We start from the raw sequence: 15366 nt of genomic DNA, 5'->3' as shown, positions 1-15366 counted from the left end.
TGAGTGGAGATGTGTGTTTACTTAGATGCCAGTGCCTGCTGCAGCGCTCGGGGGTGCCAGGCCGGGAGGCACAGAGCCCTGACCTCATGTTCCAGTCTGAGGGGTGGGCCAGGCTTGCAATGGATGCAGCCTCACAGGGTCTGTGTTCAGTTCCAAATGGAAGAGATGTTTTTGTCAGCAGTAGGATTAACAGAGTGTGTGTGTGTGTGTGTGTGTGTGTGTGTGTGTTTGTGTGTGTGGTTGGGAAAGGAGACACTTGAGTATCTACAGCTAAGTGCTCACTGTGAAGTCACGTCATTATCTAAATACTTTCGTTGAGATTGGAAGTAAAAACACTGGAAAGGGATGGAGGGAGGTGCCTGCAGGTGATGGGCAGGGGCTGGGGGAAGAGCAAATGGTGGAATTATTTCTACTAATTCAAAGTAATATCTGTACATCCCAGTTACGTGTTTTTTCAAAAAGCTGAACGTTAGCAGAATAACCTGAGTGTCTAGTCAGTCTTCATTGCTGATTTATAATTTAGCCTTTTCCTTCCGCCTGATAAAAATGCAGGTCCATGGAATTGTACGGCGATCCAGTTCGTTCAATACTGGCCGAATCGAGCATCTGTATAAGAACCCTCAGGCTCACACTGAAGGAAGTAAGCTGTTCTCTGTCTCTAAACTCTTTCTGTGTAACTTCCTATATTATGGTAAGGTGTTTTCAAGTGTCATTCTCCTCAAAGCCCATCACACCCCTGACTGCCGTCTGCTCGCTCTGAAGCCCTTCCCTGCCTGCCTGCGGCCCTGGGCCGTGGGGTCACTGTGCTGAGGCTGTGCCCAGGGGCTCGGCAGGCGGCGCTGCCTGAGAGCCCGCAGGCTAGCCTTTGAGCTCCATCTCCAGGTGTCCCCATGCCCTGGAGTCAGATCAGCTCCACAGAGCCCACCTCTGCTTTGCACGTTTGGTCTAGTTTAATCAAGTCAAGCCGTCTTTGGTACATTAATTTTAAAAATGATTGGAGAGGACAGGTCCAAAGGCAGATGGCAGTCAGAAATATGTGTAAAGCTCTACAGGCAGCTGTTAGTCTCTGCAGTTGTGTGCTGTTTTCGGTGACACATTTGCAAGTTGACATCCCAGTTTTCTCATCTGACCTTGGCAGCAGTTCCTGAGGTCATGAATGAGTCTGTTTTGCCGGTGGAGGCAGAGAGAGGTTGACTTTATCACGGCCCACAGCATGTGGGAGACATAGGCGTGATGAGGACGTGGGTACCACCCGCCCGCAGAGACCCTCCAGGAGCCTGTACTCACATCAAGGCCCTGAATATTGGAAGGTTTGGGTTCATTGCACAGGCAGTGATGTCATCAGGAAGATGACCTGCTAGTTGTCTTTCCACCTTAATACTTAGGTTGTTCAGTGAAGCCTCCCTGAAAATTGTCATCGTTTTGTGCAAAATGCAGAAATGTACTGCCATTGGATTTAGCTGTAGACCAAAATGTAAAAGTAAGGAAAATATCAAGTAAATAGGTTGCCAACTGGCCTGTGTCACCTGTTTACAGCCGGGAAGTCCATGTGGGAATCAGCTGAGATCTGGGGTCAGAACACTCTAGATGTCTTTTAATCAGCCATGGCCCATGTCAGGCATTCCACAGTGGCTTCAGGACTGGTGTTTATGAAGGACTGGATGGAAGTTTCTGAATAGAGCCGTCCTCACCACCACCAGTATGTTACAGATTTCTTTTGAGAGTGTACACTTTATTTCCAGATTTTCTTTGGATCTCATTCTTTTGTGACATGTCTCACAGTCACCCAGGCGCCATAAGATACATTAATTGTGTAACATCTGTCATGATTGTGTTTTTAAAGAAAGCTCATCAGAGTTTTTACAAATCCTCTGTAGACGTGGCAACAAATGTGGACCTCTGCCGTTTAGTTTCTTTTCAGACTGACAGTCACGGACTGCCACCCCAGAGCTGGTCTGGTTCTCAGGTTTTCAGAAGGCACGTTACTACTCCCTTCCCTCTCACGGTGTGTTTCGATTCTGCAGACATGAAGCTGCACTACGGCGACCTCACCGACAGCACCTGCCTTGTGAAGATCATCAACGAGGTGAAGCCCACTGAGATCTACAACCTCGGAGCCCAGAGCCACGTCAAGGTGAGCATGCCGTGGCGTGCTTTCTCTGCTCTATCCTGAGTCCTGCATTTTACCTTTTTCTGTTGCTCCTGCTTTTTTTCCTTTCGTGTCTTTTAATTTATTTTTTTAAATTTACTTTTAATTGGGGGAAAATTGCTTTACAATGTTGTGTTGCTTTCTGCTGTACAATAAGGCAAATGAGCGCTTCTTAATGCGGTTCTAAAACCACTAGTCCCAGTCCTCAAGTTTTAATTCTTCGCACTAGTTTGGGTATTAAGAATCCTAATGGAAATGCTAATACATTTTTAAAAAGTATATTCTCTGTTACTGAACAGTCTATTAAATCTTACTGATGACATTAGAATAAAAGTATTCATTTCTTTGGGGTTGATCTTACAGTCACGAACCCCACTTGGATGTATTTTCTGCTACCTTAACTCACATTGTGAATGAAGTCTTTTGTTCAAATGTTGGAAAATTAAGTCAATAAAACTTCCATTTTAATATTAATTTTTGGTGGTGATGATATTACTGGCTGAGAAAATAGTATTTTTGAGTGCCAATATGTCAGAATTAATGGAATTAACGTTTTCCTGTGAGTAGTAAAAATGACTGAGAGAAAAACTCTGTTTGGACTCTTGTCCTCCCTGTTGTGACACACATAGCTCGTGCTGACTTCTTTCCGTTGATTCAGGCAGACTCTCCGGGTGTCTGTCTACCTCTCCTTAGAGAAGGGTCTTTCTGGAACAAGTCACAGTAAACCTGAGGAGCCACCCCCAGGGTTCTGGCAGTCTGCTTGACTCCAGTTTCTGCTGCTGTGTCCGGGTGAGATCCGCAGCCAGGGATGGTATGAGTCTTTTTAGATACGTGTTTAATCAGGGTAGTTACTGGAGCTTAGAAATACAAGCAACTAACTCCAAGTTAAAGCAGCCCCCTCCCCCAAAATAAAGGGAACAGAAACTCGATCAGCATTTTTGGCTGTTTCATCAGTAAACCTGGAATTCTTGCTTCAGAAAGTGTTTGAGGTGGTTGCTGTTTCTCCACACCCCCAGCTTGGGGCGAAATGAAACTAAGTGCCTGTTTTATAATCTCTTCCAGTTTAAGGAAGAAATTATAGACTAGATCAATGAAACCAAGGGTAGAACATAGTAAGAGAAGCAAGTAGAAAGCCCAGTCTCATTATTGACGCCAGAATTAAAATTTGAGCATAAACCTTCCCAGCACATTTTTCTCCAAGATGTTAATTTTGGAGGATGGCAACCAGTCCACCAGTAAGAATACTTCTTTACCTGTCTGTGCTGTCATGGAAGGTTTCTTGTTTCCTTTCTTAGTTTCTGATGATTCTGTTCTATATCCACGCTTAAGCTCTGGGCTGTGGAACATGTCAAGGTCTTGTCTTTTGAGAGCAGAGTTATTTTTCTAAGTGATTCTGAATGTATTTTCCATCTGAAAAGGTGTCTCTGGCATGCTGTGCCTTCAGGGCCTGTCCCCTCTCCTCTAGAGAAGCAGTAACTGCGACTCCAGCAGTGAAGACTTTATCCTGGATTGAGACAGCCTGTCCATCTTCACGTTGTAATTTATCTCTAGGTTTCTTGCTGTCTCCAGACAAAGTAGAATGTTTTGGAATGAATACTCTGTTACTCAGCTTCCTTTAGATTAAGACGTTTCCTTTGTGATGGTGTTTAATAGATGGTTCATCACCTCTAGAAGTCATAAGGTGGAATGGTGGGAAGATGCAGGGTATTTTATAGACTTACATATATAAGGACTTCCCCTGTCATTTTAGCCTTAAATGAGTCAGTCTTCCCCTTTCTCCAAAACGTCTTTGTAATTAGTTCAGAAAGTCCGGTATGCTTTCCATACATGCCGGTCCTGGGGTGTCTGCTTAGCACCCCAGAGTGGCCGGGCTGTGAGTACAGAGAGCGCAGGGGCTTAGCTGATTTCCTCCAAGTGGCCCTACGTGAAGTTTGTCTGTTTTTATTGGGTTTTGTCTGCTTCGCCTAAAGGCCAGCTAATGGGCAGAAATAGTGCTTAATTGGAGATGAATTTTGGCTTGTAAAATAGGTTAGCCCTTCAATGGCAATTGCGTGCATGGCAGAGTAGAGCACCCACCTCCGCCACAGGGGTTCTTGGCTTTCTCACGGATGACAGAGGCAGGCGCTGACATCCTTGGGTCTTTAGAGATAGGTGATCTCAGTCTCAGGAAAGCGTGCATGGTGTCAGGGAGGTTCAGGGAGGAGTTGACAGACACTGTTAGTGGGAGCAGGTAGTTGAAATCGAGGTAAAAATACAAGGCTGAGAGTCAGAACGTGGAACATGTTTGTGACATGATGCGCGTCCCAGGTAAGCTGAGTGAGAAGTGTGCTGGGAGGAATGGGAGGTGGGCAGGTGGGGCGCTGGGCTGGGTTTGAGTGGCCTCTATGTGTTTTTTTTTTTTTAAATTCAGTTCAGTTGAGTCGCTCAGTCGTGTCTGACTCTTTGTGACCCCATGAACCGCAGCACACCAGGCCTCCCTGTCCATCACCAACTCCCGGAGTCCACCCAAACCCATGTCCATCGAGTCGGTGATGCCATCCAACCATCTCATCCTCTGTTGTCCCCTTCTCCTCCTGCCCTCAATCTTTCCCAGCATCAGGGTCTTTTCCAATGAATCAGTTCTTCGCATCAGGTGGCCAAAGTATTGGAGTTTCAGCTTCAGCATCAGTCCGTCCAGTGAACACCCAGGACTGATCTCCTTTAGGATCGACTGGTTGGATCTCCTTGCAGTCCAAGGGTGTCTTCTCCAACACCACAGTTCAAAAGCATCAATTCTTTGGCACTCAGCTTTCTTTATAGTCCAACTCTCGCATCCATACATGATCACTGGAAAAACCATAGCCTTGACTAGACAGACCTTTGTTGGCAAAGTAATGTCTCTGCTTTTTAATATGCTGTCTAGGTTGGTCATAACTTTGCTTCCAAGGAGTAAGTGTCTTTTAATTTCATGGCTGCAGTCACCATCTGCAGTGATTTTGGAGCCCAGAAATTTTAATTAGCCACTTTTTAAATTGAAGTAGTTAATTTACAATAGAATGTGGTTCCCTGTGCTGTACAGCAGATTTTTGTTGTCTATTTTATATGTAGTGTGTGCGTATGTTAATTCCATAATTATTAATTCCATAATTAATTCCCTAAACTCCTAATTTATCTCTCACCTTGCCACCCTGCTATCCCTGTTGGTAGCTATAAATCTGTTTTCTCTGTCTGTGAGTCTATCTTTTTGGTAAAGAAGTTCATTTGTATCATTTTTTTACATTCCATATTCAAGTGATATCATATGATTTTTGCCTTTCTCTGGCCATCTTCACTTAATATGACACTCTGTAGGGTCATCCATGTCTCTGCAAATGGCATTATTTCACCTTTTTATGTCTAATATTCCATTTGTATATACATACAACATCTTCTTTATCCATTCGTCTGTTGATGGACACAGGTTGCTTCCAAGTCTCGGCTACTGTAAATAGTGCTACAGTGAACATTGGGGTGCATGTATCTTTTTGAAATAGAGTTTTCATCTTTCCTGAACATATGCCCAGGAGTGGGTTTGCTGGATCACTTGCTCTTCTTTTTTTTAGTTTGTGGAACCTCCATACTAGTTTCTATATTGGTTGCACTAATTTGTGTTCCCACCAGCAGTGTACCAGCTTCTCCAGCATCTGCTGTTTGTAGACTTTTTGATGATGGCTATTCTGACTGTTGTGAACTGATACCTCACTGTAGCTTTGATTTGCGTTTCCCTGATACTTAGTGATGTTGCACATCTTTTGCTCAGTGTGATTCCTTCAGCTCTGTTCTCTCGCATGATTGCTTTGGCTGTTCAGAGACTTTTGTGTTTCCATACAAATTTAAAAAATTCTTTTCTGTGACAAACGCCATTGGTAATCTGATAGGGATTGCATTGAATGTGTAGATTGCCTTGGGTAATATAGTTATTTTGACAGTGTTGTTTCTTCTAGTCCAAGAATATATCTCTCCATCTGTTTGTGCTGTCTTTGATTTCTTTCATTAGTGTCTTACAGTTTTCAGAGTACAGGTCCTTTGCCTCTTTAGGTAGGTTTATTCTAGGTATTTTATTCTTTTTGATGTGATGGTAAACGGGATTGTTTCCTTAATGTCTCTTTCTGATATTCCATTGTTAGTGTGTAGGAATGTAACAGATTTGTTTCCTGCAGCTTCACTCAATTCTCTAATGAGCTTTAGCAGTTTACTGGTAGCATCTTTAGGATTTTCTGTGTATAGCATCATGTCATCTGTAAACAGTGACAGTTTTACTTCTTCTTTTCCCATCTAGATTCCTTTTATTTCTTTTTCTTCTCTGATTGCTGTGGCTAGGACTTCTAGAATTACATTGAATAAAAGCAGCATGGATGAGCTCCTTGTTTCTGAACAGGAGACAGATTCAGAGGTGAGTGGAGGTGGGGCTTCAGAAGTGCAGGGCGCTGTTGGGTGAAGGTGGTGGCAGCCGAACTGGGCGTGAGGCGGGTGAAGCGGGAGGCCTGGTGAGGCTGACCCGCTGCCGTCAAGACGTGGGGCCTGGTGGTCCCGGTGCTGGAAGCAGGTGTTCGAGGAGGGACTGCTGAGGCGGTTGGGGGTGTGAGGGGTCCTCCCAGACATGTTCTACCACCAGGACTTGAGGGATACTCAGGTAATGCAGGTCAAAGGTAATTTAAAGTATGTTGTGAGGTTGGAGAAAGATTTGGAGTTCAGTCCTAAGGATTCTCGAGAGGCTGAAGCCAAGGCAGCAGGTGGAGACAGAGGATGAAGACTGATCCTCAGGGAAGGGAGCACTTAGACTGGGGAGGGTAGGTGTCAGGGATGACAAGGGGATGGGATGGGGAGGCAGGAGGGTGGAATTATGTGACAAGTCAGCAAATCCTGCCCTCTCAGGCAGGAGGGTGTCTGCAGGCCGAGTGAGGACCAGGCTCGAGACCTCGGCCATTAGGTTAGGGGCGGTTTGTGACTTTCAGGAATGGCTCAGTGAAGCCTATGTGAGACAAGGGTCAGGAGGGAAATCCACATTGAGTGGTTTCTTCTCTGGAAGTTTCCCGGCCTGAGGAGGGCCCACCTCAGCATCAGCCGTAGGCTTGGGTCTTTCCCCAGAGGGTCTGGTCTGCAGGGTCCTCCCCTTCCAGGATGTGTCCCAGCGATGCCGATCTTGTCGGGGGCTTCCCTTTGAGAGCTGCTGCTCTTGGTTTATCTCTGTGTGATATGCACCTTAAATGCATTCTTCCTTTGGTGGTGCATAGCTTTTGGATTTGATATAAATTCCCTGTCAGATAATGACGGTGAGAGCTTGTAAAGCCTGAAAGGTACTTGCCCTCAGAAATGAGGAGGATGGAGGGAGTCTAAGGGTAATCTGATGTATGTTCACACCAGAATCCTCCATATTCAGACGTGTTCTGCTGAGCAGTGTGTGGCCAGTGACAGCGCTTACTTCCTGGCACCCCCGGTGCTCTGGAGAGCTAGGTGAGTGCAGGCCATGGTCACAGTGCCCTTGGAAAGCCCATGTTGCATGCACTCTTCCTTCTGTGATCTCAGGAGTCAGATGGTTATTAACGATGCACAGAGCGGGTGTGGGGAGGGCTCGCCTGAGGCGGCTGGTGATGACAGACCATGGTGGTGGCTCCTGGCCCCTCCCGCCCCCCACTCCACGGCTCTGCGTGCCGGTCATCAGCTGCCTCCCTGTTCTCCTAGCTGCTCGTTACTGGGTTGGGATGGAAAACATGTATTTTGTTCCTTATAATTAATTTCTCTGTATGAACCAATGTTGTAGAATTTATTGTATTCATGGACAATAGTTTTTAAACAAAAGTTCTTTCTGAGAGTGTAATGTCTGTAAGAAGTTGATTAGAATACTTTTCTCACTTGGTCTGGCGTCCCACAGAAAGCAGGCTCTGACGCCAGCACACACTGTGTCTCATCCGAATCCATGACCTCCAGACAGGGCAATGCTGTGCTGGCCTTTCTTTGTGCAGAACAGTCTTCTCTCACTCCCACTCCCAGTTAATCTGATGTGGGCTATGGTATGCTAAAAGTGAGGAAAATAAAATAATAGGAAGTTGGTCTGGTTTCCTGTAGGAAACCAATGAGGATGAAATTGGTTCTTGGAAGAAACCCACAGTAGGCTGGGAAATACTGACTGAAGACATTTTTCTGAATCATAAACAGAAAAATTATGACTCATGTAGTGTAGGTCATCGAGAGGCTGATTTGATCTAATGTAGGAGCAAGTGACAGATGACCAAAATGTACTAGTTATTAAAAGTAGTTAAACCCACTGTGGTGACATCACCCCAGTAGGAACAAATGACCCGGTATTGTACGGGCCTGCCCATCTTGGGGGGGGCGCGGTGGTGTTTAGGAGACTGCTTTATTGTTCTTAAATTTTTGCTGTGTAAATAATATTTTTCAGTAATTTCTGTCTTGAATTTCTCATCTAATCAACATCCATTACTGCTGTGACTTGGGGTTTTTCCACCATTCCTTGCAGCTTATTTGATAATCTCAGTTCATTCTTGAAGCTACTCTGTTGGATGGGATCTTTCCACAGGGAGTCAAGCCCAGTGAGGCCCTGTGATCTCACAATGTCATGTTGGAATTGCCTTTATTATTGTTTAAAAATGAAGATTATGCAATTATGGAATGCTAGAGCTGAAATGAGCTTTATAAATAATTTAATAAGATTTTCATTTTATAAGTGAAGCTACCTGCTGCTCCGTTTGGTTACTGACAAATCCAGAACTCAGATCTTCATATTTGGTAATTTATTTTAAATACCATCATAGACAAAGATGATCTCCATTTAGTGATAATTCTAATGTAAAATAGTCCTCACCTTAAAGACTTTCTTTCCCCACATATAGAAGTTTCCTCTTAAACTTTTTTTTTTTTCCTTGTGTGTTTGTGGAGACAGAAAGTCATTTGACTCTTCTCTTTTTAGTTTTGGGAAGTATTTTCAAATCCTTTCTCAGTGTTCAAGACCATTATGAAGTCTTTCTTTGACTTTCTCTCATTCATGTTGAATAGCTTCATCCGTTGTGCTTGTTTTCCGACTCCTGAATTATCTTTATTATTTCCTTTTCGACTCTGTGGGCCATTTGTTTGATTCTGTCTCCGGACAGCCAGGAGGCCTACGTGCCTGAAGGTGCCTGGGCCCGGGGGCCTGGGGGCAGGGCTTCCTCATCCAGCTCTGCGGCCCTTGTGGCAGAACTGGACATGGGAGCGAGAGGCCGAGTCTGATTGTCCTCCTGGTGGGACGTCCAGCCCAGGAAGCGGGCAGGAAGCAGGGCCGATTGTGAGCCAAGGGGCTGGCGGAGCAGCCAGGCAGCCGTGCAGGGCCCGGGAGATGGAGCGGCCAGTGCAGGGGTGAGGCTAAGGGTGGAGGGGGCGCGGCAGGGGCGGGGCAGGCCACAGGCAGTGACAGACCTGCCCTCTCCAAGGGCTTCTTCCTGATGTTCCTATTTGCTTGTCGTTGTTCAGTCGCTAGGTTGTGTCCGACTCGCTGCAACCCCATCGACTGCAGCATGCCAGGCTGCCCTGTCCTTTACCATCTCCCAGAGCTTGCTCAAACTCATGTCCGTTGATTCGTGATGCCATCCAACCATCTCATCCTCTGTTGCCCCCTTCTCCTCCTGCCCTCAGTCTTTCTCAGCATGTCATGGTTTCCCAGCAGTTTTTCCCAGCATACCGCTTTTCCAGGGAGTTGGCTCTTCACACCAGGTTGCCAAAGTATTGGAACTTCAGCTTCAGCATCAGTCCTTCCCATGAATACTCAGGGTTGATTTCTTTTACAATGGACTGGTTTGATTTTCTTGCAGTCCAAGGGACTCTCAAGAGTCTTCTGTAGCACCACAATTGGAAAGCGTCATTCTGTGGTGCTCAGCCTTCTTTATGGACCAACTCTGGAATCCGTGAAAGTGAAAGTTGCTCAGTCTTGTCCTCATATGACTACTAGGAAAAAACTATAGCTTTGACTATACAGACCTTTGTCAGCAAAGCTGTGTCTCTGCTTTTTAATACCCTGTCTAGGTTTGTCATAGCTTTCCTTCCAAGGAGCTTTTCATTTCATGGCTGCTGTCACCATCCGCAGTGATTTTGGAGCCCATGAAAATAAAATCTGTTACTTTTCCCACTTTTTCCCCTTCTATTTGCCATAAAGTGATGGGACTTGATGCCATGATCTTATTTTTTTTAATGTTGAGTTTTAAGCCAGGTCAGTAGTATCAGACTGTTTTACAACCCATGGACTCCTCTGTCCATGGGATTTCCCAGGCAAGAATACTGGAGTGGGTTGCCATTTCCTTCTCCAGGGGATCTTCCTGACCCAGGGATCGAACCTGCATCTCCTGCATTGTCGGTGGCTTCTTTACCGCTGAGTCATCAGGGAAACCCCACTATTTTAGCATATACAAATCATAATTCCATGTTGGGTCTCTGAAGATAACTTATTTTGATTGGTAGATGTGCAAGTTGATATAGCCTTATATATTTTATAAGGTTTAAAGATAATTTTTATATTTTCACGTATAACTCTCATATGTGCTTAGTGTGACATAAAATCACTCCGATATGTCAGCAAATTGTCAGCACTGAAATTGTGAAGGTGTCTTTTGGGTGGGGGTTCTCCTCAGTGTGTGCTGTGAGGCCCTGGGAACGAGTGAGGTGTGTTGTGCGTTGACCTGGCGTCCACGCGGACATAACGCGTCTGTTTCTGGAGAAATGGGAGGAGGGGAGGAGATGGGAGGAGAGGGTCAGTCGCACGGAGCCGCGGTCTGGGCGATGCTGAGCCCCCGTGACCTGGGGAAGCTGCGTTTTTCTGCTTTTGTTCTCGTCTTCACTTCTTGCTGATGGATCCTGTTTCCACTCAGTCCCTGTGATGTTTAGCCTCTTTAGTTTGTTACGAGGTGAAGTTGCAGCACAAAAGCCCTTTTCACTTACGATGTAATGTTTGTGCAGGTGGCGCTCGACCCCCTCATGTGAGTGTGGCTGGGCGGTGCCTGCAGTTCTCGGGGGGGTGGGGGGGCGCTGGGATGCTGAATGTCTTGTCTTCTGTGGACAGTGCACTGTGTTTGGGTCCCTAGGTGTCCTGCGGCTCAGACTCCCCTTGGAAGCCTGTTACAGACCTGAGCAATTGAGTTCAAATCTAAAACTACTTAAAAGTCCTTTCCATTAAGAATTTAAGAATTTATATGAGAAAGCACTCCATGAAAGCTCTCCTCCCCCTATTCAGACAGATTGTTCTGTTTTACTAGCCTGAGTTGATATTGTAATTTTGATAACAGTTAATAATGTTTGGATTTTTTCTCGTGATTGGGGGTCCACACAAAGGTATGTTTGTTGAGTTTGGTACTCTTAATTCACTTAAAACAGTGACTTACTAAATAAAATCCAAAGTATTACTTTACCTTTGCAGAGTTAAACCAAAATTAGTTCAGATAGCTAAATGCACATCTTTATCTTAATACTAATTTTTAGATGTATCTATACACACAAGTAGTAAAAAGGAAGTAAGTCAGTGAAGGTACTATGAATGAAACACTTTGTTTTAGACTTTTGATGATGAATGAAGAATTTTCTCTGGATTCCTGATTAGATTGGAGTACATAATTTGCATAAACTAAGATGTACACAAAAATAATGCCTTGTTTAATACCATAGATATGGTATCTGAATCTGTGTTTAATAGATGTGCAGGTAAGAGGTACACATAAATAATACCTGTGTTTGGTGGTCGGTTAGTCTCTAAGTTGTGTCCAACTTTTGCGACCCCAAGGACTGTAGCCCACCGGGCTCCTCTGTCCATGGAACTCTCCAAGCAAGAATGCTGGAGTGGATTTTGCCATGTCCTCCTCCAGGGGATCTTCCTGACCCAGGGATCAAGCCCAGTTCTCCTACATTGCAGGCGGATTCTTTACTAACTGAGCCACCAGTGAATTTATGTTTAATGCCATAGATCCTGGAAATTTAAGAATTTAAATTTAACTTTTCCTTTGAAGCACCAAATAGAGCACCAAATAGGTGTCAAACAAGATTTCTACTTTATCCTTTTAGTACAAATAGAATTTAATGCAAATTCTCTTTGTTAAAGTTGGATCCTTGAAGTTGGTATGTACAGTAAGATAAAATAAAATCTTTTCTACCTCAAAGAAATTTAACATGTGATATCTTTTTAATATAGTTCTTTTGTAAATCATTAACTGGATACTTTACCAGTGCAAGTAATAAATTGTGTCAAGACTTACTTAATTTAAATTTCCACTTTATTAGTAGATTTCATCATTTTATCCTTCAACTAACATTCACATGAAGTATATGTTGTTTAGGAATGTCAATTAAAAAATCATTCATAATGAGTTTAAATAAATTTGCTCTATTTACAAAGAAATACCACACATATAGGCTTGGTTTGGCTTGTTAAACTATGTTTAGCTCAAAATCACTTTGATAGTTCCTTAGGAAATGTTGAATTTTCAATGATGAGCTCAACCTGTATACAGTCACAATTCTCCAGGCCAAAATACTGGAGTGGGTAACCATTCCCTTCTCCAGGGGATCTTCCTGACCCAGGGATCCACCTGGGGTCTTCTGCACTGCAGCCGGGGAGAGGCCTTCACCAGCTGAGCCAGCAGGGAGCCCAAGAACACTGTAGTGGGGAGCCTGTCCCTTCTCCAGGGGACCTTCCTGACCCAGGGATCCACCTGGGGTCTCCTGCACTGGGCAGCCTGTCCCTTCTCCAGGGGACCTTCCTGACCCAGGAACCCACCTGGGGTCTGCTGCACTGGGGAGCCTGTCCCTTCTCCAGGGGACCTTCCTGACCCAGGAACCCACCTGGGGTCTCCTGCACTGGGCAGCCTGTCCCTTCTCCAGCGGACCTTCCTGACCCAGGAACCCACCTGGGGTCTGCTGCACTGGGGAGCCTGTCCCTTCTCCAGGGGACCTTCCTGACCCAGGAACCCACCTGGGGTCTGCTGCACTGGGGAGCCTGTCCCTTCTCCAGGGGACCTTCCTGACCCAGGAACCCACCTGGGGTCTCCTGCACTGGGCAGCCTGTCCCTTCTCCAGGGGACCTTCCTGACCTAGGAACCTACCTGGGGTCTGCTGCACTGGGCAGCCTGTCCCTTCTCCAGGGGATCTTCCTGACCCAGGGATCCACCTGGGGTCTCCTGCACTGCAGCCGGGGCGAGCCCTTCACCAGCTGAGCCAGCAGGGAGCCCTGTCCACGGTCGGTGTGCTGATGCTTCAGTGGAGTGTTTGCTGGATGACAAGTGTTAGGCTGACAGCAGTTGTGAGGCTCCTGTGAATGGGAGGTCATTGCAGGGGGCGGCCAGGGTGGGCTCCTGGTTTAGTTGGGTAAATCAGGGCTCGCCTTCTCTCCAAGTCTCCTTTCCCTCCCTCCCCTGTGCATTTCATTGGTGCCAGTTGTTGTATCAGTAAAAAGTCTTTTAGAAATCAGTAGTGTTGACAAGCTAAACCTTCGAGGGTTGTTCTCTAGGACAATTGACAACCTCGTTAGTCCTGATCGGAAATAACCAATGTCTGCCTTTACTGAGTAGATTAATTATTGTTAAAAAGTTCAGTAGAGGAAAGGTTTTGTTTGTTTTTTGTTTGTTTTGCTTAAGGATCTTGTATGACTCACCCTGGAGTGGTTTTCTTGTTTGTTTGCTTTTTCGATGTTAACATCTATTGGGACACTTCAAAACCTGTGTAGTCCGCACCGTAGGAAAGGCTGAGGGCTGTCTAGGGTTCTGACGTGTTTCTCTGTCTTCCCTAGGAAGGGAGTATTGGGGCATTTGATAAAGACTAGGTGATTATATCTGTGCTATTGCTAGTTGAAATAATGTGAGTAGATACTTTTTTAATCTTGTTTCTTTACATTTCCTTGTTATTAAATATTAATATTACAAAAGTGACCATATCATGTCATTTGGCAGTTTTGCAAAATTATTGCAATTGTTTAAGTGACTTAAAGCTTCAACTTCCTGTCACCTCTTCTTTTTCTGTCATAATGCTGTGGAAGTGGCCATTTTTGCTAAAATTTGTCAACAGCAGTCATGCAAAAGACTGTTGGTTTTGGTTTATGTTAAATAATGCATTTCAGTCCTCTTCTAGTTTTAGAAGGTTGCTTCATAGAGAGTAAATAGAGGTTCCTGGGAAGCTGCTACATTTTTTTGTGGGAAAGCAGATTATTCCTGAAGCTTCACTTCTCATCTGTCCGGATCAGAGACAGGGTTGTTTCTGGAGCTAGGGGAACTGAGGGGGTGGGCAGTGCTGTGCCCTTTGCTACACATAGATGGCGGCAGAGTGTCGCAGACTGCGGAAGTCAGCCTGGCAGTTAGAACAGTCCTGAGTGACAGTGAGAACCGACTTCTATCAGCGCGGCCGCCTGTGTCCTGTAGTTAAACACAAAATAGGAAAGAAAGCCACCGTTGATAACACCAGGGTGTAGGAGGATGAAGAAGGCCGTGAGAAGCTGTAATTCACTGGCTCTCTGGACAGATCCCAGGTGGGAAAGCTTAATCTTTGAAGGTATGTCACCCAGTCCTGGAAAACGACAGGACTCAGCTAAGACAACAGGCATGTCATGGCCCAGAGCCGGCAGAGGGCTGGGGGTGGCGGGCAGGGACAGCCAAGGAGAGACCGGACCCAGCAGCGTGGCCAGGGACAGCCTGCTGCCTGCGGGGCCCACGCTCGGCCTGCTCCGCCTGCTCACTGCAGCCGGATACCAGGAGGAAGTGTCAGTCCAGAAATCAGGCAAATAGTCCATGGGAACGTTCACTGAAAGGCAGCGTTTCAGAACAGGGAACTGCAGTCTGTTATGGCCCCGTCCCCACGCTGGATTTGCTGTTCAGTGAACGAGGACAAATAGATTCCTTCAGAATGCGTCTGCAATCAGCAGTTCATTTAATGTCTTAATTAGCATTCCTGAATAATGACATCATCTCCATAAAAGGTGACAGTCATCCTTACAATTAACGTTTAATATGCGTCTGCTTCTCCGGGGCCTTTCTGTGGCTGCCCACAAATTTCCAAGGTAGTTTTCGAGTTTCAGATTTGAGTTTGGTGAGAGCACCGGCAGGAGGGTCTGCAGAAGTGAAGCTGTGTTCATCAGAAACGTGAGACGTGGAAGCAGGTTATAAAGAGCGGTTTGTGGAGCGTCCCGAGCTGCTGAATCAGGCCGCGGCTCGCTCCTCGCGGGCGCCGACGGTGCGGCT

The 15366-nt window shown here is 45.6% G+C and overlaps 1 protein-coding gene across 2 annotated transcripts in view; it reads left to right on the top strand.

Moving 5' to 3' along the window:
• GMDS (GDP-mannose 4,6-dehydratase) overlaps positions 1-15366 on the top strand; it is a 423498-nt gene that overhangs the window by 92361 nt on the left and 315771 nt on the right. For both annotated transcript variants that reach the window (XM_043450633.1, XM_043450632.1), the window contains exons 3-4: positions 553-640; positions 2025-2134. In XM_043450633.1, coding sequence (XP_043306568.1) covers positions 553-640; positions 2025-2134 — 198 coding nt within the window. The remainder of the gene's footprint in view (positions 1-552; positions 641-2024; positions 2135-15366) is intronic.

Source organism: Cervus canadensis, chromosome 28 (genome assembly GCF_019320065.1).
Source record: "Cervus canadensis isolate Bull #8, Minnesota chromosome 28, ASM1932006v1, whole genome shotgun sequence".
NCBI classification, from domain to species: Eukaryota; Metazoa; Chordata; class Mammalia; order Artiodactyla; family Cervidae; genus Cervus; species Cervus canadensis.
This window is presented reverse-complemented; position numbering and strand designations above follow the sequence as displayed.